Source organism: Tripterygium wilfordii, chromosome 14, assembly GCF_013401445.1.
Source record: "Tripterygium wilfordii isolate XIE 37 chromosome 14, ASM1340144v1, whole genome shotgun sequence".
NCBI classification, from domain to species: domain Eukaryota; kingdom Viridiplantae; phylum Streptophyta; class Magnoliopsida; order Celastrales; family Celastraceae; genus Tripterygium; species Tripterygium wilfordii.
The window spans coordinates 4,035,959-4,059,569 of NC_052245.1; the positions used below are offsets into that span (position 1 = coordinate 4,035,959).

Genomic DNA, 23,611 nt, shown 5'->3' on the forward strand with positions numbered 1-23,611 from the left:
AGCGCGCACCTAGTTGCTTCTGACACAAGTTTGTTGTAGTTACTCTTCTTAGAGCACCCACAGTTGATGCTAAATCTCACACTTGATATCTTACTTTTTGGAAAAGTTCAGCACTATATCCTCACAATGAGACCTTTTTGCATACCTGAAAAATAATGGTGTACAATGGAAATTTTAGAAACACTTGAGAGCTCAAGTGTGAAGTAATTTTTCCAAAAGCCAATCAGAATGGGCCACCTGTCCTTGGTTGTTGAATTATTAGTTTACTGCATTACCTTGAATGATACTGTTTATGAATGATATTGTTTATGATGCAATTTGTTATTGTTATTACTACTGTTATTTCACTCTTTATATTTCACTCTTACTCTTAAGTCCACGACCGGACCACCTCCAAACATCACATTAAGCTACATTCTTTTGTGGAGGCACAGGAACCCTTGATGTCCCTCAACCACACTCTACATAAAGGTGCTCATCGCAGTCTACCGGTCTTATTCCACACCAAAATGTACAAACCCGAAACATAAATCATACATTAAAAACATAATAAAATTAATAATTTAAAACAAATATATAACAAACCAACAACGTCACAAAATATACAACAAACCATCTTATGAGCATACGGTAAATTAGGAAAACCCGGCAGCAGTAGAACGACTAGGCAAGGCCATCCCGAGCCCAATCCACAAATAACGTAATTAACATCTGTCCATTGGCGATAGAATTACCTAGTTTTAGTTTTGATGATCTATTGGCATGCACGGTTGTGAAACCCAAAACAGTGGGTCCTATTTGTCATTTCACTTTTAAAAACACTTAAAAAATGGAGTGCGCAACTTATTAAGCATGCACTTCTCATAATTTATATATATATATATATCTATACCTATATATAAAGCAGAGGCTCTAACAACTTCTGCTAATATTGTGACACCTGGCCTGCTAAAACTCTCTGTTTCTTCTTACGTGGACACTCTACAATTCCTTTATTTGTTTTTCAGACGCTCTCAGCTCTCCCCCTATTTCTCCAATACTCTTTCTCTCCAAACGTCTCCCGTCTCCCGTCTCCTGCGGCAATAAAAGCAGCGAAGGAAAAACGGCCATTTTTTTCCTACGTTTGCTGCTCCCCTTCTCTCTTTCCATCTCCCAATTAAACATGGTCGTTTCCATATCCCACAAAATCGTTCCTTTGGTGTTTACGTGCTTGAATGTCATAGCCCACAAAAGCTGCAACCGATTGATGCTCCCTTTGTTGCTTCCTTGCTTGGTTTCCATACCCTACAAAATCTGAAGTCGATTCTGATTTTCATATAGATGGTTGGCGTGCTCCTGAATTTGGTGGGGGATGGAGTTTTTGATTTGCTGTGGGGGATGGAGTCTTCGATTTGCTGTGGGTGTTTGGTCTGATTCATAGCTTGGTTGCAATCGGCCGCCTCAGGTTAGTGGCAATCGATTCTGATTTTGGTGTAGATGGTTGGCGGCTCAGCTTAGTGGTAATTACAATTTTTTGTGGGTCTTTGCCCTGCTTCCTCGATTAATTGACGTTTAATTATAATTTTGTGTCTAAAATTATTGAATCCTGTGTGTGTTCCACAACAAGCGAGAGGTATAGAAAGATTTTGTTTTTTGCTTTTTTTCATTGTTAATCGTTACGAGGTGATTGTTGTGTGTTCCACAACAAGTGAGAGGTATATAAAGATTTTGTTTTTTGCTTTCTTTTATTGTTAATCGTTATGAGGTGATTGTTGATGTTTTTTGAATTCTGTGGGTATTTAGGGTTGCTGCCACTCATTATTTGTCTTAGGTTATTGAATCTGTTTTGCCTATACATTTGAATCGTATCATTTTAGTTCCTTAACCTGAAGAAACAACAATCGAAGCAGTTAAGTCCCACAGAATGGGACACATGCGATGAACAGAGCTTAATAAAATTCATGAGACATGGGTTTCTCATATGCTAAAGTTCTTCATATATTATATCCTTTTAATCAGCTTCGATATAATATACCAAAAGCAAGTTTCTAAGCTTCAATTTATGTATGTTCATGTGAAGCTGATAAAAGGTTAGTGGCATAAGTGTGGTAGTTTTGTTTGATCGCAGAAACAGGTTGCAGTTTTGATCTAAAAGACTCTTTGGATCGAGTAACTTTTTTCTTTTTTCAATTTGAAGGAAAAAAATTGAAAGTCGATCTCCAGATATTTGTTCATATTTTTTGAGTTTTAGATCTTAGATTAAGAACTGTTGTGATATATGTTTGTTTGTTTCAAAGCAGTTTATAGCCCCATATGTGCGTTGATTATTTGCCTTTTTGAGCATATAATTATGATACAAAATTTTTGGCATTGATCTGGACTTAAATCCGATCCATGGCAGGAAAATAATGTTATTTTTAGGTTTACATATAGTCACAAATAGACTTCCTTGCATATTTTTAATTTTTGTGAAGTATATTGTGACATTTATTTATTGTTAGAATGAATGTGTTGATTGTTTACTGTTAATTTTGCTGGTGCAAGATATTGCATATGCAGAATTGGCTCCAACTCACCCGATCCGTTTGAGACTGGCTCTAAACTTTTGTTTTCTACTATGAGATTCTGAATTCTCCTGACTGTGCCTGCAACCTTACGAAGCAGGTTAGCAAATCCTGATTGTGATATGATGTTGTCCTTGCCTAATATGTGTTCAGCCCCCCAAGGTACATTATGTAGCCAAACTGAAACAAATGGCCCATTAATTGCTCTCCAGTCTAGATTCTCTAACTTAACATCAGGTCCCTGGTATCCATTTTGTTGAACATCAAAGGCTTGCTCTAAGCTACTATCACGATTTCTCTGTGTGTCACTAGGTCCGTCATTGTAATTGGCTGGTTCCCCATAAGCCTCGAAGCTAGGTGCAGGCACAAAACAAATCCGTCCATCATACCATCTCAAATGTAATATTTTAAATCATATAAACTTGACTGCTCTTGCAAATCTGAAGTTTACACGGACTTGCTTATTCCTTGCTTGGTGAACACTTGCCCGGTCATTTTTAATTGAGCCCCCTTCAAGCAATTGAGAAACTCAGTCTTTATGCTAATTATATATCTAGGCCCTAAAATAGATGCATCTTGCTCTTGCCACTGCCCATCTCTTACAGCCTGTTAGGAGTTTTGTATGTTAGTAAGGCATGCCCCACTAAAGGAGAATCCAACTACAGTTTTCGGCTTTGCATTGTCCCTGTATTGATTTAATACTCATTGACATGTATTTTGAACTATAATGTGTATACGGGCTTTCATTGTTAAAAGATTCATTCTAAATACTTTAGTTTTGAAGAGAATGAGATGTTAAATCGAATAAAGTTTGTGGTGATGTTAAATGATTCAAATAGTCTAAACTTATAAGTTTTTAATTTGTTTGGGGGACATACTTCTTCAATATTAGCCTTTCTTTAATCCAACATTTTTTTTACAAACTACTATGGTACTGCTGTAGTAACTACTGCACTATAATTCATTTGACGCAGTTTGTAAAAGTGTAAAGCCACAACAAAATTTTTTTAACATAAATAATTAGAGTCCCATGCAACCATTAACCAAAAACATCTCAGCATTATGCCATATTCTAATTGGGCATAATTGTGCATAGTTACTGTATTGTTAGCTGACAATTGGTTATTGAATTTATTCATTGCAGGTTTTGATAAAACATATTGACATGGTTTCAACACTTTAATATGTCCACAGGTTTTGAACTTTAATCATATCTTTGTTTACATTATATAGTGTTTTCAAATGGAGTGCACCCAAGAACGAGACATAAGGTAACACTCTAATATTAGAAAACTCTTGATGATGTCTATGTGCTTATTTTGTTATTTTATATATTTGTCATTTCCTAATGTTAGTTGCTAGATCTGTGGTTTTTAAAACTACAGGAATGTTATCTTTATACCTTATAAAAATTTAAATGTTTTAAATAAAAAGATTGTATTATTTGTGGTGAGTGATATTTGGATTGTTGTTTTTGAATCGATTTTTTTTTTTCATTTCGATATATGTTGTTGATGGGTTAAGTGCTATATTTTTTGTGTTTTAGATTTTCTGTTGCCGTGTGGTCTGGAGTTCGGCAACATAGGCATGCAAGATTGTTTAGGCGATTTAAGTTACAACAACATAGATTAAGAAGGTTTGGATGGATGTCCCTCCACTTTTGTTTTCTGCTGTTGTACTACAAAATTTAGATATGGTTTTTTTAATATGTTTTTTGCAGGAGCATTTTGGGGATTGCCATTGAGTAGAGATTTAAATTTGCTAGGTATAAGAGAAAAGTATTTCTTAGGCGAATAAGGTCTGATCGTGCCCTTCACTTTGGAGGTATTTTTAATGTTTTGCGTTGTCAAGTGGTCTTTCATGTTCTGTCTTATTTTATGTTTATTTGTTTGTTATTTTCAAATAATAAATTCTAGGGATGGGTTTTTCAAGTTTAAGTTTTTAATTTTGGCAATTTTTTTCAAATTAAATTATATATATATATAGTTTATTGTGAGATATTTGAGTTTTTATTTTTTTCCCTGTATTTTTTAAATCTCAAAAATTAAATTAATTTCTAAAAATGTATATTGTGAAAGAGAGGCTCTAACAGAAGTGAATGTTTAATATGGCTATTTCTAAATCATGTATCATCCAAGTTTGATATAGGGTATTCGTCTACGACTTGACATACTCTGTCTAGATAGAATGTTGTCTTTTTATGCTTTCATGAAAGCCCACATATGTAGTATTTTTTTCTTCATGTATCTGAGTTTTGCTTAATGTATTCTTAGCATTTTTCCTTCGTGTCTCGAGTGAATTTTCCAGCAAGAATCATTGGTATGAACTCATGATACAAATATACTTAATGTCAAGAAACTCTAGGTGTGATGCCTAGGTTCTATCTTTCTTCTTTCTTTTTTTCTTTCTAATATTTCATGTCATTAATTTATATTTTTTTCTACACCAATTTATTGTATCGTTTCGAATATTTTCTGGCACAAAAGTTTTTTATATTCAATATTGCACTCCTAATAAGAAATGAAGAAGGAGGATATCACTGTTTCATAATTGTGATAAGACAAAATATACAAGATCGGACTAAGTTGATGGAATACTGACATGTTTTCAGAGATATGATATTGTCAGGAAATGAAAAAATAATTTCTATGAGCTACGAGTGTAGAATATCAGGAATCATGAATTTGAAAAAGAAGTTGAAAAAAAATTAAATATACAAAATAACATCAAAAAACTAACAAATAAAAATGAAAAAAGAAAATCATACCCGCGCGTCGCGCGGGATTTCGACTAGTATATATATAAGGAGTAAGCATGCACTCCTCATCATTTATAGATAGACACAGTGCGCAGGCTGTTGCATATATTACTGCAGCTCTTGCTCCTCCAGTCCACCATTTACGGGATTAATGTTTGAACATTTCCCCTGCAAACAAAAAACAAGTCTAATAGTACTACTGCATGTGTCTTCTTGATTTGTCTGTTTGAGATCGTGAAATCAATTAATGGAGAACTACTTGAGAAAGAACTTTGAGGTGGAGGCCAAGAGGCCATCAGAGGAAGCCTTAAGGAGATGGAGATGTGCAGTTTCTGTAGTCAAGAACCCTCGCCGGAGATTTCGCATGGTTGCAGATCTTGCCAAGCGCGCTGAAGCCCAAAGAAAGCGTAAAATCATCCAGGTTCTAGTTTTAATTTCTTGATCTCTTCACCTCGTATTCAGCTGTATCAATGTGTGATTAAGGTAATGTGGAATACTAGTTAATGTTCAGGAAACTTACGGAGATCCGATCCAGAAATGTCAATCAATGCCATCTAAATTTCCTTTATGAAAAAAAAAAAACATAGAATTGGCAGATTGTGTTCTGTTGTCTGTGTTCATGTGTGCTAGCTGCTGCAAATTGTTGCATTTTTTATATTACAGATTAGCCATTTCTTTCTTTGGGACGATCCAAGTATCTGGGATTTACGCCGTATGTTTTAACTAAAAAACTGTTTGATTAAAAATTACTGCATCTTGCACTTGTTCTGATAGCATCTTGGTGTTTGGCCAGGAAAAGCTAGGAGTGGCTCTGTATGTGCAGAAGGCAGCATTGCATTTCATTGATGGTATATATGATCTCTCTCTCTCTATATATATATATGTATATATGTATATATACACATCCATAATTAATTTGTTTTCTTGCTTGATTCATTGATTGAACATGACATTAATTTTCAACAACTGCAGCTGGTAACAGAGTTGTTGAGCACAATGTGCCCGAAGATTTCAGCGAATCTGGGTTCCGCATTAACCCTGATGAACTAGCATCAGTTGTTGGTTCCCACAACATCAAGCGCTTGGAATCACATGGTGGAGCTGAAGGATTAGCCAGAAACCTCTCTGTATCTTTGAGAGATGGTGTTGTTTCAAGTGACATAACAATCAGGCAAAATGTGTATGGATGCAACCGACACGCTGAAAAACCTTCCAGATCGTTCTGGATGTTTGTCTGGGAATCATTACATGACTTGACACTAATCATTCTTATGGTATGCGCGGTGGTTTCTGTTGGCGTTGGCATTGCAACTGAAGGGTGGCCTAAAGGCATGTATGATGGACTAGGAATAATACTGTGTATTGTTCTGGTTGTGATGGTCACTGCAATCAGTGACTACAAGCAGTCCTTGCAATTCAAGGTTTTGGATAAGGAGAAGAAGAATATAATGATTCAGGTGACTAGAGATGGATGCAGACAAAAAGTTTCGATCTTCGATTTGGTGGTAGGAGATGTTGTCCATTTATCAATTGGAGATCAAGTTCCTGCTGATGGCGTTCTGATATCAGGCTACAGCTTAACAGTTGATGAATCCAGCTTGTCCGGTGAGAGTGAGCCGGTGAATGTAGATGAAGCGAGGCCATTTCTACTTTCCGGGACAAAAATCCAAGATGGGTCTGGGAAGATGTTGGTGACTGCAGTTGGTATGAGGACTGAATGGGGAAGGCTGATGGTTACATTGAGTGAAGGCGGAGAAGATGAGACACCACTTCAAGTGAAGCTCAATGGGGTGGCAACCATAATTGGGAAGATTGGCTTGGCTTTTGCTGTAATGACATTTCTGGTACTGACAACAAGGTTCCTTGTTTCTAAAATACATCGACACGAGATCACCAAATGGTCTCTAGATGATGCAGTGAACCTTCTAAATTACTTTGCAATTGCAGTGACCATAATTGTTGTTGCAGTACCAGAAGGACTTCCTTTGGCAGTGACGCTAAGCCTTGCGTTCGCGATGAAAGAACTGATGAACGACAAGGCTCTAGTGAGGCATCTCTCTGTGTGCGAGACAATGGGTTCTGCAAGTTGCATTTGCACAGACAAAACTGGAACATTGACAACAAACCACATGGTGGTGAACAAGATATGGATTAGTGAACAAACCAAGACTATAAGAAGCACTAAGATTGAACATGAGTTCAGGTCCTCTTTTTCTGAACAAACATTTAACCTCCTTTTGCAGTCTATATTCCTTAACAGCGGTTCAGAGGTTGTGAAAGGTAAAGATGGAAAGAACACTATATTAGGTACCCCAACAGAAACCGCTCTGCTGGAATTCGGATTGCTTTTAGGGGGAGATTCAAGGATTCATCACCAAGAATCAGAAATAGTGAAAGTTGAGCCTTTTAATTCAGTGAAAAAAAAGATGTCTGTACTTGTTTCTCTACCTAAAAGAGGTGAGTTTCGAGCATTCTGCAAAGGCGCGTCAGAAATAATCCTTAAAATGTGTGAAAGGATGGTTAACAATGATGGAAAAGAAGTGGTTCTCTCTGAAAATCAAAGGAAGAAAATAGCAGATGTCATAAATGGTTTTGCTTGTGAAGCTCTAAGAACTCTATGCTTGGCTTTCAAGGATGTAGAAGGCAATTCTGAGATACCAAGTGATGGTTATACACTAATAGCTGTAATTGGAATCAAGGATCCTGTGCGTCCCGGGGTAAGAGAAGCTGTTAAAACGTGTTTAGCAGCAGGTATCACCGTGCGAATGGTCACCGGTGACAATATCAATACTAATGAAGAGAATCAAGACAACCAAGCCAAATCTGTTAGGCCCAAGTCCAAGATAGACAAGATTCAAATTAACTCTAAAGCCCAAGCCCAATAACATGTTACTATGTCTCTAACGGATACCTGTACACAATCGTGTCACTCTGCAAATCAGACCGTTGTACATCTTGTACTGTCAGTCTTAGCTTGTTCTATTTAGTTTGCAATTCAGGTTGTAATTATCACGGTCAATAATATTCATCATTTCTCTTTATGGTATCGAAGCCCAGAAAAACTCCGACGAGTTGATTCTGTTTCTCCAATGACTACTTCTTCCACTGCCGTGGTTCTCTCCGGTGCTGGTTCTTCTGCTGTTACCGTTTACGCTATCTCTCCTATTTCTTCCAAACTTCTTACAACAAATTTCACATCATGGCGTATGCAGTTTGTTTCGCTGCTACGAGCTTATGACTTGTTAGGTTATGTTGATGGCACTTTTTCTTGCCCATCAGAGGGTTCTATTGCCGCAGAACAGGATGTGGAAAAATTAGTCTCTGTTACTCCGCGTCAAAAATGGCTGAGGCAAGATCAGTTTATTCACCATGCTCTTGTGTCCTCTATTGATGGCACAGTTCTCCCTCTAGTTGGAGAAGTCAGCACAAGTGCTGCTATCTGGACCAAAGTCCATACTTTATTTGCAAATAGCTCTCGCTCTAGAGTTATTCAATTGAAATCTCTTCTCTCTCGCTGTCAGAAAGGAGATAAGAACATGTCTGACTATTTACAATCTGTTAGAGGCCTTGCTGATGAACTTGCCTTGATAGATCACCCTGTCTCATCAGATGATCTTACATTATACATACTTGATGGACTTACACAAGACTACACTGGGATTGTAGGCTCAATTCGTACTCGTGAGAACAGTTTTACTTTTGAGGAGCTCAAAGATGTTTTAGTAGCTCAAGAAGGCTTCATCAATAGACTCACTACAGCTAGCTCTACAGCTGTAGCTACTGCAAACTTTCACCAACGACAATCTGGTGGAAATGCTAACACTGTCGGGCACAAAACAACACAATCTTGGACTAACTCTAGATCCAATAACAACAATTCCTGGCGTGGTGGCAGAGGCAGAGGTCGTGGACAATCCAGAATCATTTGTCAACTTTGTGACAAACCAGGGCATCCAGCCCAAAGATGCTTTAAATTCAAGATATTTGCCAATAATGCTCATCCTCATTCGTCTGCACCTGCTGCCCATTATGCTTCTACCACTGTTTCAAACTCTTCTGCACCTGTTGATCCTAATCACTCTTGGTTGTTGGACTCCGGTGCTAGCCATAATATGACTCACAATCTGAACAATCTCTCTCTTCACTCGGAATATGATGGTACTGATGAGGTTAAGCTGGGTGATGGCTCAGGTTTGCCCATATCTCATATTGGCACAGCTCACCTTTCTACACACACACGATCACTACATCTTACTAACACACTCTATGTTCCATCTTTACACAAAAATCTAATTTCTGTTCATGAACTCACTAAGCATAATAATGTGTCAATTGAATTTTTCTCCTTTCATTGTGTTGTTAAGGATCAATCTACAGGTGATGTTATAGCTAAAGGTCGCTGCTCTGATGGAATATATTACTTTGATCAAAATCAAGCATCTTGTTTTGCTGTTACAGCTTCTACTTCGGGCAACAAAACTGACCTTGTTGGTTGGCACCATAGATTGGGCCATCCCTCTTTTAAAATGTTTTCTAATATTATGCATTCTGTTTCATTACCGTGTACTCAATCCGTTCCATCATCTGCTCTATCTTGTAGTTCTTGTACTATGAATAAAATGCACAAGCAACCTTTTGGTGATTCTACTGTCTCTAGTGATTCTCCCTTGCATATTATTTACAGCGATGTTTGGGGCCCTGCCCCTGTCACTTCAATTGATGGTTTTACCTATTATGTAATCTTTGTTGATCATTTTACACGTTATACTTGGCTTTTTCCATTACATACAAAATCTGAAGTTTCTACTGTGTTCTTACAGTTCAAAACGATGGTGGAACGACAGTTTCAATCATCCATTCGCACTCTCTACACTGACAATGGTGGAGAATTTCAGAAGTTGAAATCATATCTTCTTCAAGAAGGGATAAGTTGGTTTCAGTCACCTCCATATACCCCACAACATGTGGCACTTGCGGAACGCAAGCACCGGCATCTCACTGAAACTGCCCGTACCCTTCTTCATTCAGCCAATCTACCTTTCACCTTCTGGTCCTTTGCGTTTCAAACTGCCACATATCTTATAAATAGATTACCTCTGTCTCACAATAACTCCAATTCTCCATTTGAGCTACTGTTTCGTCAGTCTCCTAATTATCTTAAACTCCGTTGTTTTGGTTGTGAATGTTTTCCTTGGCTTAGGCCTTATACTTCCCACAAACTCCAACCTAGATCTCAGCCCTGCATTTTTGTTGGTTACTCCACAAATCAAAGTTCCTATAAATGTTTTAACCCTCTCACCCATAAACTTTTTCTCTCCAGACATGTTTTGTTTCATGAATCCAAACTACCCTCCTACACTTCCTCACCTTGTTCCACGTCCACCGTGCCTTCACCTTCCGTCTCTTATATTCCACCACCTGCTTCCTTATATGTTCTATCTTCATCAGCTTCTAACCATTCAAATCCTAATATTACTACTCTACCTCCTACCACTACTGCCATTTCCAATGCTTTAGCTCCTTCCCCCTTACCTTCCTCTACCACTAGTGACACCTCCATCTCTACTCCTCCTCCTCCTCCTCCTCCTCCTCCTCCTCTCACCTCCACATCCAGAATTACCACACGCTCAATGAATCAAATCTTTAAGCCTAAGCAACTTCATTTAAGCACCCTTCATCCATTACCACCTTCTCCTGAACCTAAGTCTGTAAAAACAGCTCTCTCCAATCCTCTCTGGAAGCAAGCCATGCAAACTGAGTTTAATGCCTTACTCTCTCACAACACCTGGACCTTAGTTCCCTTCTGTGACACTTATAAACCCATAGGATCTAAGTGGATTTTTCGTCTTAAGTATCACCCTGATGGCTCTATAGCACGCTACAAGGCTCGTCTTGTGGCTCAAGGCTATGCCCAGAGGCCCGGACTTGACTACAATCATACTTTTAGTCCTGTGGTTCGCCCTGCCACAGTTCGTGCCGTTCTAACCATTGCCGTCTCAAAATGTTGGCATATTCAACATTTAGATATTAACAATGCTTTTCTCAATGGCTCATTGCATGAAACTGTCTATATGAGGCAACCTAAAGGTTTTGAAGATGTTGATAATCCTCATCATCTTTGTAAACTCAACAAGTCCATATATGGCCTTAAACAAGCACCTCGTGCTTGGTATATAGCTCTTAGCAGCTGTCTTATTCAGTTAGGATTTGTCAAATCTTTATCTGATCCATCTCTCTTTATTCTGCAGGAACATCAACATCTTATGTATATTCTTGTGTACGTTGATGATTTAGTGCTCACTAGCTCAAATACTGCTATTCTTCGACGAGTTACCGCTGCCTTGGCTTCCTCCTTTTCACTTAAAGATCTGGGAGACCTTTCCTATTTTCTAGGAGTTGAGGTTCTCCCAACTAAAGCTGGCCTGTTCCTGTCTCAACAAAAGTATCTTCGCGATCTTCTTGACCGTGCCGATATGTCAGGAGCTAAATCGGTTCATACTCCCCTGCCTTCTCATTTTTACACCAGTGCTATGCAAGGTGATCCTCTCACTGATCCTACACCATATCGTCAAATTCTGGGTGGTCTTCAATACCTCAGCCTCACTCGACCGGACATTAGTTTTGCAGTCAATCGCCTTGCTCAGTTCATGAGTCAACCCACTACAGCTCACTGGACTCTCCTCAAAAGGGTCCTTCGCTATCTCAAAGGTACAATTCATCAGGGTATCACTATCAATAAATCTACATCTCTTCAACTTCATGCCTACAGTGACTCTGACTGGGCTGGGGATCAAGATGACAGCTCTTCCACCTCTGCTTATATAGTCTTTCTTGGTCACACGCCCATTTCTTGGAAATCTCACAAGCAACGAGCTGTGGCTCGCTCGTCTACAGAGGCTGAATATCGCTCTCTTGCCTCCACTGCGTCTGAAGTAGTTTGGCTCCATCACCTCCTTCAAGAATTACACCTACCTGTTTCCACATCTCCCATTGTCTATTGCGACAATCAAGGGGCTACAAATTTGAGCCTCAATCCAGTTCTACACTCTCGCATGAAGCATATCAAAATTGATTTACACTTTGTTCGTGACCTGGTCAATAAAGGTATCATACGAGTTCACAAGATATCTACTCATGATCAACTTGCGGATCTCTTAACTAAATCTCTGCTTCGGGATAGGTTTCTTGATCTCTGCTCCAAGATTGGCATGTCTTCTTCGACCTCCATCTTGCGGGTGGGTAATGAAGAGAATCAAGACAACCAAGCCAAATCTGTTAGGCCCAAGTCCAAGATAGACAAGATTCAAATTAACTCTAAAGCCCAAGCCCAATAACATGTTACTATGTCTCTAACGGATACCTGTACACAATCGTGTCACTCTGCAAATCAGACCGTTGTACATCTTGTACTGTCAGTCTTAGCTTGTTCTATTTAGTTTGCAATTCAGGTTGTAATTATCACGGTCAATAATATTCATCATTTCTCTTTAAATACAGCAAAAGCCATTGCTAAGGAGTGTGGGATCTTGACAGAAGATGGTTTGGCAATGGAAGGGCCAGATTTTCGCAACAAGAGCCCGAGGGAAATGGAAGAGCTGATACCAAAACTACAGGTTTTTCTAGTATTACTTGAATAATCTTTCATTCATCAACTCAGGGATTGAAAATTAAAGTTTGGTAAAATGGTTAAATTTCATATTGATGCAGGTTATGGCTAGATCTCTGCCATTGGACAAGCACACATTAGTAACCCAATTGAGGAATATGTTCAAAGAAGTTGTGGCGGTGACCGGTGATGGCACCAACGATGCTCCTGCTCTACATGAAGCAGATATTGGACTTGCAATGGGCATTGCAGGAACTGAGGTTCGCCATCGTTCACGAATATGAAACCTAGTAGACTGCCAATTCAACTCTTTGTCATTCACTCTACGATGAAATCTAGTTAAAACATAATTAATCTGTCCATTAACACAGGTTGCAAAAGAAAATGCTGATGTTATCATAATGGACGATAACTTCACAACTATTGTGAATGTAGCAAGATGGGGACGTGCTGTTTATATTAACATTCAGAAGTTTGTGCAGTTCCAGTTAACCGTTAACGTCGTAGCCCTCATGATCAATTTTGTTTCTGCCTGCATCACAGGTGAGTAGTTAGTACATTACTGGAGCTAATCTTTCAAGTCACTTAACTTCTGGTTCAATCAAACTAGCCTTTTCTTTCAGGGTCTGCTCCTCTCACAACTGTTCAGTTGCTCTGGGTGAATATGATCATGGACACTTTAGGTGCACTGGCATTAGCAACAGAACCTCCCAACGATGGCTTGATGAGGAGACCTCCAATAGGGAGGAATATAAAGTTCATTACGCGTACAATGTGGAGAAATATAACCGGTCAAAGCATATACCAGATCATTGTTCTTGCAATCCTCAACTTTGATGGGAAACGCCTTCTAAAGCTCACTGGTAGTGCTGATGCTACTGCAGTGCTCAATACCTTCATTTTCAATACCTTTGTGTTCTGCCAGGTATTTAATGAAATCAACAGTCGCGACATGGAGAGGATAAATGTTTTCAGCGGCATGCTTGAAAGCTGGGTTTTCATGGCTGTCATGGTCTCAACAGTGGGTTTCCAGATCATGATTGTTGAAGTTCTTGGGACATTCGCAGACACGGTTCCTCTGAACGGGGAACTGTGGTTGGCGAGTGTGTGTATTGGAGCTGGGAGCTTGCTTGTTGGGGTTGTCTTGAAGTGCATTCCTGTTGGATCAAGCGAATTTGCTACCACTGCTGAGTATCATCAAGATGGATATGAGACACTCCCTAGTGGTCCTGATCAGGCATGATTGCAGTTTGCCATGGACATTCTCAGAGACAATCAAAAATTTCACCACTGCAAGGCTCCTAAAGGCAATGAGTAACGACCCTGCTCATTCATCCACCAATCATTCTATAGCATAATTGTCAATTTTCTCTAACCTTTTGGTTATCTGTAAAGACTATTTCAACACATGTTAACCCTGGTACAGGAATGTCTCCTCCTTTCCATTCCTACGCTCAAGTACTCTGTCCAATACCTCAAAATCAGACTCGCCAAATTCGGAATATAGTACTATCATCAGCATGGCAAACGATTGATGTGAAGGACAGCATTCAAGTAAGCCAGTGCAAGAAAAAAAGTTCAACAATAGGCGTGGATGTTCTTTGCATTTTATACAAGTGCAAAATCAAAGGGATGTTAATACATTCCAATAACTTTGCATTGCTACAACAGGGTCTCACAAAGAAACTAATGCCAATTTGCCGTAATACTAATGAGATGAGTCGTCAGTGCGCCTTTTTACAAACAGCTTGCCAATATCTTCCGTGACAACATTTTTCCTGGCAAAAAACAGTCAAAACATCAGCAGCAGTCCTGACATATTTGGGTTATAAACTTACACGGCTTTGGTTCTTAAGAAACTAGTTCTGTTATACTGGAAAAAAAGAAAGAATGCGGTATAAAATAATACCAGACATAAAATTAGGAAATAAAATACTTGAAACTAAAATGCCTCCCTGGACAGAAAATGGTCCATAAAATAATACGTAGATAAGGTGGAGACCAGTTTTAAATATGGAACAAATACATAAATCTGGAATAAAGGCGTATGAATATACGAAGGCCTCAAAATTCAGCAACGATGAAGCTATTTGGGACACTTTGATGGAAAATACAGGATACTTTAACATTAACATGTGCCACTTACCATCCAGAACCACATAATTCAAGATCCTTTACCAACCCCGCACTCCCAACGCGAAGAGCAAAAAATAATATAGAAAAACTATTATGAATTGAAACAAATGTATGCAGACAGGCACAACAAGGCTTTATACTGACTCTGGAAGTACAAGTACTCCTTATATATCGTCACATTAATTGAGAGCCGAAGGCGAAGTTTGGTGTACAGGTATGCTTAATTGCAACCTAGTTGTCATAGGTTAAAACATGAAACAACTTCTAGGCAATGCAAGGGTAAGAAGGCAGACAACTGCCCTTGCATATCTCACCAAATGTGCGGGAGTCTTGTGAACTCATTGTTCTCTAATCCTGAATGTCCGCAATATGCTCCTTAATTTTCTATCTACTCGTTGATCTTTTTATTCCCTCGAAATATAAACTAAAAGTAATTACCAGTGAAACAGATCCTGCCACACAACAAAACCCTTGACATCCAACATTGCATTAGGGAACAAAACTTTAAAGGAACAAGTAATCCAATCCCACAGCAAGGTTACATAATAAAGCGAATACAATATATAAAATCATGTACGGTAGGGTTAGGATGAAACGAATTTAGCCACATAACAGAAGCTGTGCAATCATTCAATACAAATTAGTGCAAATTAATCCTGCTTAGACCACAATAACCAGTTAAACCCTTAAAGTCATGCTGCCAAAGTCTCTAATGACAACTTTGGGTATTTAAATTTATTTATGTTTGGAGCTTTTGATAGTAAAGGTGCTCCAGCATAAACTTCTCTAGTCTATCCAACCATAAGGGCTGCCTAAAATAAAAGCAGGGACTATTTCCATGTATCATAATTGTAACTGATTAGAGAAGAAAAGGAAATTTGGCAATAACAACCATGTAATGAATAACTGCATAAGCAAGTCAAAGAAGATTCACCCATTCAAGTATGGTACGATTATTAAGAAGGTAAATAGACCCAATAAATTTTCAAAAAGCACATACCTTCCACTAAGTTGAGGTGGTACTAGCATACCACCACCGGTATCAGGAAGATTCCTAGTATGAAGCAAGGTCCCTCTTGGGACTTTACTGCGCGGTAACTGGGAGGAAGACAACCCATTTGAGTCTCTCTTCTTCTTCGAGCCATGTTCGTTCAACAGAAACGAAGCATCCGGAAGCTGCAACGGCTCCGGAGCAGTCTCTGAAGATGATGGCTCCTCAGATTTCCTTCAAAATTGCGAAACCCAATAAGAAACAAAAACCCTAATTTTCTGGATAAGAAAGAAGACTTGAAAAATCAGATATAAGAGGAATTACTGCTGACTATCAGGGCGAATTGGAGGCGATGCTTGACGTTTTGGGGGAGTTGGTTCCTCTTCAGCCTCCGATACGTCGTCGTCATCTGAGGAAATAGCGTAATCTACCAGAGCCATTGTTTCCCAAACTTCCGTCTGCCTTCCTCTGTCTCTCTCAACTTCTACAAACAAACACGTCCCTCAACAGTAGATTGCTATTGCTCCAAAACGACGTCATGTTATATTTAGATATTTTTATTTTATTCTATTTTCCTTTTCGGAGAGCATGAAAAATTGAAAACTCTACGCTTGAAAAAACAAATATTATTTTCCAAATATTAGGCCCCTGCGATCCACAAAATTATATATATATATATATATATATATATATATATATGTTCATATGCTAAAAAGTTTAGCATAATTATTAGAAGATACATATAAAGTAAAAAAATTTACCTATAAAATTATCGATAAGAGTTGACTTGACTAACAATCGACTGGGTTAGGTGTAGGTATATATGCCTCCAAGATTCGATTCCAACCGTAAACATAATTTTTTTGTGATAATTCAAAAAAATTATTAAAAAATTACATATAAAGTAAAAAAATTAACCTATAAAATTAACAAAAGAGTCACTTTACCAAAATAGCTTTCATCAGTCAAAAACAAAAACAGCTAGTACAATAAATAACAAAAAAAAATCAAATAAACTTTTATTAAAGTAAATTAATATGCACGATGGGCTCGAGTGAGAGACGAGATAATTTTTTGAAATAAATTCTTAAGAAGAGGGTAGAAATGTCACATAACGGATAATACATCGGAGAAAAATAGCATACAAACAAACAACATAATTGACAAAAAAAAAAAACATAATTGATGCATAGTATTGTTGATTTATTTATAATAAATCAATACTAAATTTTTTGAAACTATTTTCATAATTCTCCATATATTTGGTAAAAAGATAGTTTTCGTCTCTTAATTATGGGGCGAGTTTCATTTTTGTCCCTAAGTTTTTTTCTCTCATTTGCGTCCCTCAATTATTGAAAAGTATCATTTTCATGCTTTTAAGTGAGATTGAGGTTGGAAAAAACTTGATCTGACAAACAATATGATGTCACGTAGGATTTTTCAATGGTCGGATTTATTTGAGGCATAAACATGGTACTTTTCCATATTAGGGGGACGAAAAAGGGAAAAAAAAAGAAAAGAAAACTAAGGGATAAAAATGAAACCGGACCAATAGTTGAGGGACTAAAAATACTCTTTTGCCCCATATATTTCATCATTTTTTTTCCTTTTTTTCCCCTGTAAACATGATTAATAGAAAAGGTACGAATATGTCACTCAAAGATAAGGTCATTTATAATTGGGTAATTGAAAGAAATTTTTTTTCCAATTACGTCACTGAATGTTCTCAATTTAGACAAATAAATCGTTCCGGTCCAATTCCGATTAATTTCAGCCTAGTGCATAGTTGTTTAGAGTGTGGACACAAGTATGTCTAGTGTGATGCTCAGGTTTTCTCACACGCGGGATCCCGTGTGTGAATTTATTTGCGGGATTGTGTTAATAGCCGCAAGATTCATCCAACGCCCACCAATACTCAAGACTTCTTTACCCATTTTCACACCTAACCCATCCTTCTAACCCGTTTCCACCTCTGCTTCCCCTGCAAATCTCCATCCCTGCAAATCTTCATACCCATCTCTTTGCTTGTGCCCAAGACACGATTCTTGTGCGATACCGTCTTTCTCGAGTTCGTCTTTCTCGATCTCCATCGAATCTCCATACCCATCTTGTAGCTGGTTCTGGTAGCTGGTGCCCAAGCCCGATTCTCGTGCGATACCGTCTTTCTCGATCAATACATGGAGGGGCTCCATCGAGAGTCTTGATCGACAGTCTTGATCGACAGTCTCACATGAGTCTTCACATAAGCCCATTCACAGCACAAGCATGAGAGTCTTCATCTAACCCCAGTCTTCATCAATAGTCCTCACGACACATTGTTGGTATAGTTTATTTTTGCAATTATAGGCATTTATCCATTTGTCATGGATGCTGAAATTCATAATGTATCACAAAGGGATTTGGGTTCTTCATCATCTAGCGAATTTGCATATGTGCCTCAAGTAGTGTTTGAAAAAATCCTTAAAATTGGACAAGAGTTTGAGTCAATAGAAGAATCTCAAAATTATTACAATGACTATGCTAGGGATGCTGGTTTTAGTGTTTGAAATTATTCGACTAAGAAAAATAATTTCAATGAGATTATTAGAAAGGAATTTGTTTGCTTCAAAGAGGGAATTCGAGATGAAAGATCCAAAGCTAATTGTAGTAGAAAACGTGGGTTAACTCGAGAAGGATGTAAGGCAAAGATGACTATTGTCAAGAAAGGTGCAGTTTTTGTTGTCAAACAATTTAATGAGATCCATAATCATATTCTGACAACACCAAGAAAGGTGCATATGTTAAGGTCTCATCGTTCTATGTCAAATACCAAAAAGGCATTGACACAACAATTTGATGCTGCAAATGTGCCCATACATAAACAGATTAGTATTTTTGAGATACAATCAAGAGGTATAGAAAATATAGGGTGCATTGAGAAAGATTTTTACAATGCTCGAAGAGATGAGGTAAAGTTTTATGCTGGACATGATGCTCAGATGTTGTTTGAGTACTTTCAGGCTGAGAAAGATAAAAATCCAGAATATTTTTTCGCAATCAAAATGGATGATGAAAGTAGCAAGATTACTCATTGTTTTTGGGCTAATTCTATATGTAGAAGATCATATCATGCATTTGGTGATGTACTAGTTTTTGATACAACTTATAACACTAACCGTTACGGGTTGATATTTGCACCATTTGTGGGAGTGAATCATCACGGTCAAAGTATACTCTTGGCATGTGCCTTCTTAAGTGATGAGACAACCGAATCATTTGAGTGGCTCCTACAACAGTTATTGACAGTCATGCCAGCAGGTGCTCCAAAAATGATTATCACTGATCAGGATCCTGCTATGAGTAGAGCCATTGCCGAGTTATGCCCAAACACTATACACAGATATTGTATGTGGCATATTCTCAGCAAGTTCTCAGAGAAACTAGATCCAGTCAAATGGAAAGAACACTCCCAACAGTTTCATAAGTGCATATGGGATTCAGAGAGTCCAGATAAATTTGAAGTTACATGGTCCAAGGTGATTGATCAAAGTGGTATGTCCGACAATGAGTGGTTGAAAGGGTTGTATGATATTCGTTTCAAATGGATTCCCGCTTATGTAAACAAGACATTCTCCGCGGGTATGTTGTTTCCATTGTTACTAATTATGAAGTTTGTTTCTATGTACTATATTATTATTTTTTAACTTGATTGTTATTTGTCAGGTATGTCTAGTAGTCAAAGGGCAGAAAGCTGTCATTCCTTTTTCAAGCATTACGTGTCGAAGAAAAACACATTGATGGATTTTGTGGTTAGATTTACACGGGCACTTAAACACCAACGACATCAAGAGTTATGTCTTGACCATAAAGATATCAATGAGCAGCCTATCATGAAGACTACATGGCCAGTAGAGAAAAAGATGAGTGAGTTATTCACACAAAGCATATTTTATAAATTTCAAGCTGAATTGTTCCAAAGCATGGCTTATATAGTAGTAGTTGATCAAGAGATACAAGATAAGTGCATGTATAATGTTACGAGGGCTGAATGTAATGATGGTCGGGCAAGAAAAGTCATATTAGATAAGTCCATCAATTATCGAAGTTGCAGTTGCAAAAAATTTAAGTCTTGTGGAATTCTTTGTCGGCATATTTTTGCTACCTTCAACAGGAATCAATTGCAACAACCTTTGTCTAGTGTTTATATATTACCTAGATGGACGAAGGCTGCAAAATCATTTAGTACATTTAGGCATGGAGGTGATGGTGGGATAAATAGTTGTGAGGATTCTCTAGTTGTACATCACATTACCTTACATAAACTTGCGTCGAATATAATTGATGATGCTTTGATGTCTCGCGAGACTTGTATGTTGGCGAAAGAAACATTTGAGTCTCTTCACAAACAGATTAAGTCCATGACTTTATCTAATGAAAAACACTCTACGCCAAGTATTGGTCTTTCGGAACCTGTTTATAAAGAGCCTGACAAAGTCAGGGCAAAGGGATGTGGAAAGCGGTTAAAGGGGGGTAAAGAAATGGCCATGACGAAGAACAGACATTGTCATGGCTACGGTCTAACTGGACATGACAAAAGGAATTGTCCTACACTGAACAATGCGTGAGTATTTTGATTGTTTTTGTTCTCATGTGAAAGTTGATTATTTTATGTTAGTTATCTTATATAATTTTCTGAACTGCATGTACAGGACATCACATTCTCAAACTTTAGGGGAAACTCTGCCTTAGCAATCCTACAATGCAGTAAAATTATATTAGTTATCTTCAAATGGTTGCTGCTTGTGGCTATTTCTGGTGGATGGTGTTGGTCTCTCCAAGCTTAGTCGGTGTGGAGGATTTTAGGCAGGCATTTTGTTTCTTAGCTTACTACTTACAAGTTTTAGGCAAGAATTATGTTGCTATGGTTTTTTAAGTTGTGAACTTTTAATTGTTGAAGCTAAATCAATCATTCTGAGACTGTCCTGCAATTGTATAGCAGTATGAAGGGTTCAAAGAGAAGTGCAAAATCAGTCACATTATTTGGAGGAATTAGATGACTAGTATTCGTTGCAGGAGCATTTGCCATCCTTCATAATCTTCATCATAAGTTCTTGTATGTCAAACTGAATATATATATATTGCAGATAGACAAAGAGAGATTTCTTGGTTTTGCACAGTACACCATGGTTATGTTCTTCTTGTTTATTTACTGCAACAACTGCAAATGTTTTCCTTCGATCTCCAATTCTTCATCAATCATCAACACAGTCAGAGACTAGCTAGTTAGTGAAATGGATTAATCATCCGTTTAAAAAGGGGAATCAAGCGCATCTGGTCCGATCACAACAATCGAAAGCTCTCTCTCACTGAGCTGCAAAGCAAAACAAGGCAGTACTCAATCAACTCATTTCTGCAAATACCCAAAATTCCTCATCTCTAACAAACCCAAAATCCCTAATCAACTCAACTTTGCAAAATTGCATGTCTGTAACTCAATCTGCAGAGCAACGCAAGGGCGATGACCCACCAACACCGTAAAATTGTTGCGATTTTCGGAGACGCTTGTCGTCGTAGCAAATCGACACGGTGACTAATGTCATAGTAACATCAGAGAACTGGTTAGGAGTCTATGTAGTCTATGGAGAAGTGTCGTTCTCCCCTGCTTGTTGACCATCGCCGGCACAGAAGGAGAAAGCGTATATATATATAGATATATATATCTATAGTAGCCCCTAGCCGCTATATATAAGAAGAGAATCGGGCTTGGGCACCAGCTACCAGAACCAGCTACAAGATGGGTATGGAGATTCGATGGAGAGCGAGAAAGACGAGCTTGAGAAAGACGGTATCGCACAAGAATCGTGTCTTGGGCACAAACAAAGAGATGGGTATGGAGATTTGCAGGGGAAGCAGAGGTGGAAACGGGTTAGAAGGATGGGTTAGGTGTGAAAATGGGTAAAGAAGTCTTGAGTAATGGTGGGCGTTGGATGAATCTTGCGGCTATTAACACAATCCCGCAAATAAATTCACACACGGGATCCCTCGTGTGAGAAAACCTGGTGTGATGCTAACCAGTCTGATTCCTTGAACAATTAAAAACTTATTACTTATTGATGAGGGTACTGTTAATCTGTTGACTTATCATAACACCCAGGTTGGATTTTTGACCTTTATGCCATATGAATATGATAATATAAGCCCATATCAGTAAATCTAATCCCCCTCCCACCATCTGGTTTCCTATCAGACACAGATTTGAGATTCCTGCCTGTGGTGCACTTTTTAAGAGAAAAAAAGTATACAGGAGGCTACTTTTTAAATGATGCTTGTGTTGGGTTGGGGATAAGAATTCTCTCCCCAGGAAAGTAAAGTAGCCTTGTCCATACTGCAAAACATTCTCACTTTCCTCATTGAAATAAAAAAAAACCCCTCCTCTTCTCCATCTCTACCTCCTGATATGGGGAAGATCTGGATCGAAGTCTCCATAATTTCTGCTCGCGGGCTCCGCCGTACTTCTTCATTTTGGAAGCTTCAATGGTATGCTGTTGGTTGGATTGATCCTAATAACAAATATTGCACAAAGATTGATGCTTCTGGAAATGCAAATCCTGTGTGGAAAACCAAGTTTGCTACATTGGTTGATGATTCTAACTCGCAGGACATGGCACTGAATGTTGAAGTTTACAGTAGAGAGCCTATTTTTCTCAGAGAAAAGCTTCTGGGGACTGCAACTGTTTCCTTGAAAGAGTTTCTCTCTAAGTACAACCAGAGTTCTGAGTCCTCCAAGCCTGGAAATGAAGAGGTAGGGAGCTATCAACTTCGCCGGAGAAATTCTGGCAAACCTCAAGGATTTGTTGATGTTTCAATCTACATTTCAGAGGAAAGGGAAGAATCAAGTTCATATCCAGGTCCAGGAAATCAAGGAGGATTTGTGCTCATGGATAACAGGAATAATACTGCTTTATCTATTGAGGGGAGATCAGGGCAAGCCTACAAAACAGAGAAGCCTCTATCACAATCAAATTATCCATATACTCATCCAATGCCATACCCATCAAATTATTTGAGACCACCTGTAGCTGGACCAAGCTACCCGTCGGCCGGCGGACCGAGCTATCAGCCACCTCGAATTCCTCCACCACCACCTGCAAACATTGGTTACATACCTACTTTCCTCCCTGGAACAGATCATTCTAGTGAGAGTTATGTGAATATGCCATCATCTGTAGCAGCGCCCGGAAGAGGAGGCCCAAGACCTGGTTTTGCAATGGGGGCAGCTGCTGGAGCACTCGCAGCCGGTGCAGTCATCTTAGGTGATGACTTCATGTCAGGATTTCAGGTTCCTGCAGGCTTTCAAGATCCTAGTCTAACTATAACAACTGATCCTCCATTCTGGTAACATAGTTACAATTTCCTGTAATCATGCTTTACTGCTATAATCAAACTAGTACATGTTTCTTCTCCTTTTAGCACTGAAATGAGCTGTTTCACAACTTTATTATTGAAAGAATTTAACTTCTTGCAAGAACATGCATCCAGAGTTACAGTCAATTTGTCATAATCTTCTGGTCATCTGATATTCTCAAATCATCGCAAAA

At 38.4% G+C, this 23,611-nt stretch overlaps 4 protein-coding genes and 2 long non-coding RNA genes across 7 annotated transcripts; 4 read left to right on the forward strand and 2 right to left on the reverse strand.

Moving 5' to 3' along the window:
* Nucleotides 1-880: 880 nt before the first annotated feature.
* Nucleotides 881-5,332, forward strand: LOC120014700. Its single transcript, XR_005471612.1, has 5 exons — nt 881-1,444; nt 2,524-2,643; nt 3,688-3,814; nt 4,090-4,179; nt 4,264-5,332. It is a non-coding gene; the product is annotated as an uncharacterized LOC120014700 (long non-coding RNA).
* Nucleotides 5,333-5,403: 71 nt separating this feature from the next.
* LOC120014491 (putative calcium-transporting ATPase 11, plasma membrane-type) lies at nt 5,404-14,393 on the forward strand. The gene is made up of 7 exons (XM_038866456.1): nt 5,404-5,722; nt 6,095-6,149; nt 6,274-8,088; nt 12,793-12,914; nt 13,009-13,167; nt 13,279-13,450; nt 13,531-14,393. Exons 1-7 carry the CDS (start codon nt 5,549-5,551, stop codon nt 14,148-14,150), a joined length of 3,117 nt encoding a protein of 1,038 aa, XP_038722384.1. The 5' UTR covers nt 5,404-5,548; the 3' UTR covers nt 14,151-14,393.
* Nucleotides 14,394-14,579: 186 nt separating this feature from the next.
* Nucleotides 14,580-16,540, reverse strand: LOC120014492. The gene is made up of 3 exons (XM_038866457.1): nt 16,359-16,540; nt 16,044-16,268; nt 14,580-14,685 (listed from the first exon to the last, which is right to left on the reverse strand). The coding sequence occupies exons 1-3, from the start codon at nt 16,472-16,474 to the stop codon at nt 14,616-14,618; spliced, it is 411 nt and encodes a 136-aa protein (XP_038722385.1). The 5' UTR covers nt 16,475-16,540; the 3' UTR covers nt 14,580-14,615.
* A 2,142-nt stretch (nt 16,541-18,682) lies between these two features.
* On the forward strand, nt 18,683-21,074 carry LOC120015009 (protein FAR1-RELATED SEQUENCE 5-like). Of its 2 annotated transcripts, none has more exons than XM_038867183.1 (3): nt 18,683-19,652; nt 19,737-20,634; nt 20,723-21,074. In XM_038867183.1, the coding sequence occupies exons 1-3, from the start codon at nt 18,722-18,724 to the stop codon at nt 20,760-20,762; spliced, it is 1,869 nt and encodes a 622-aa protein (XP_038723111.1). In that variant the 5' UTR covers nt 18,683-18,721; the 3' UTR covers nt 20,763-21,074. The 2 variants fall into 2 exon arrangements, with proteins under 2 accessions (XP_038723111.1, XP_038723112.1); XM_038867184.1 differs by having other exon boundaries at nt 19,737-19,937.
* Nucleotides 21,075-21,199: 125 nt separating this feature from the next.
* On the reverse strand, nt 21,200-21,619 carry LOC120015014. Its single transcript, XR_005471660.1, has 2 exons — nt 21,482-21,619; nt 21,200-21,384 (listed from the first exon to the last, which is right to left on the reverse strand). It is a non-coding gene; the product is annotated as an uncharacterized LOC120015014 (long non-coding RNA).
* A 636-nt stretch (nt 21,620-22,255) lies between these two features.
* Nucleotides 22,256-23,541, forward strand: LOC120015013. Its single transcript, XM_038867193.1, has one exon. It carries the CDS (start codon nt 22,471-22,473, stop codon nt 23,410-23,412), a length of 942 nt encoding a protein of 313 aa, XP_038723121.1. The 5' UTR covers nt 22,256-22,470; the 3' UTR covers nt 23,413-23,541.
* The last annotated feature ends 70 nt before the right edge of the window (nt 23,542-23,611 follow it).

What these genes read in the sequence shown, in the direction of transcription:
- LOC120014491 (XM_038866456.1), top strand. Translation starts at nt 5,549, where the DNA reads ATGGAGAACTACTTGAGAAAGAACTTTGAGGTGGAGGCCAAGAGGCCA. An exon ending in GAAAGCGTAAAATCATCCAG is followed by an intron (nt 5,723 to 6,094) that starts GTTCTAGTTTTA and finishes GTGTTTGGCCAG; the next exon opens with GAAAAGCTAGGAGTGGCTCT. An exon ending in TGTTTCTGCCTGCATCACAG is followed by an intron (nt 13,451 to 13,530) that starts GTGAGTAGTTAG and finishes CTTTTCTTTCAG; the next exon opens with GGTCTGCTCCTCTCACAACT.
- LOC120014492 (XM_038866457.1), bottom strand. Translation starts at nt 16,474, where the DNA reads ATGGCTCTGGTAGATTACGCTATTTCCTCAGATGACGACGACGTATCG. An exon ending in ATTCGCCCTGATAGTCAGCA is followed by an intron (nt 16,269 to 16,358) that starts GTAATTCCTCTT and finishes GCAATTTTGAAG; the next exon opens with GAAATCTGAGGAGCCATCAT. An exon ending in CCACCTCAACTTAGTGGAAG is followed by an intron (nt 14,686 to 16,043) that starts GTATGTGCTTTT and finishes GTTTTTTGCCAG; the next exon opens with GAAAAATGTTGTCACGGAAG.
- LOC120015009 (XM_038867183.1), top strand. Translation starts at nt 18,722, where the DNA reads ATGACTATTGTCAAGAAAGGTGCAGTTTTTGTTGTCAAACAATTTAAT. An exon ending in AAACAAGACATTCTCCGCGG is followed by an intron (nt 19,653 to 19,736) that starts GTATGTTGTTTC and finishes GTTATTTGTCAG; the next exon opens with GTATGTCTAGTAGTCAAAGG. An exon ending in TGTCCTACACTGAACAATGC is followed by an intron (nt 20,635 to 20,722) that starts GTGAGTATTTTG and finishes CTGCATGTACAG; the next exon opens with GACATCACATTCTCAAACTT.
- LOC120015013 (XM_038867193.1), top strand. Translation starts at nt 22,471, where the DNA reads ATGGGGAAGATCTGGATCGAAGTCTCCATAATTTCTGCTCGCGGGCTC.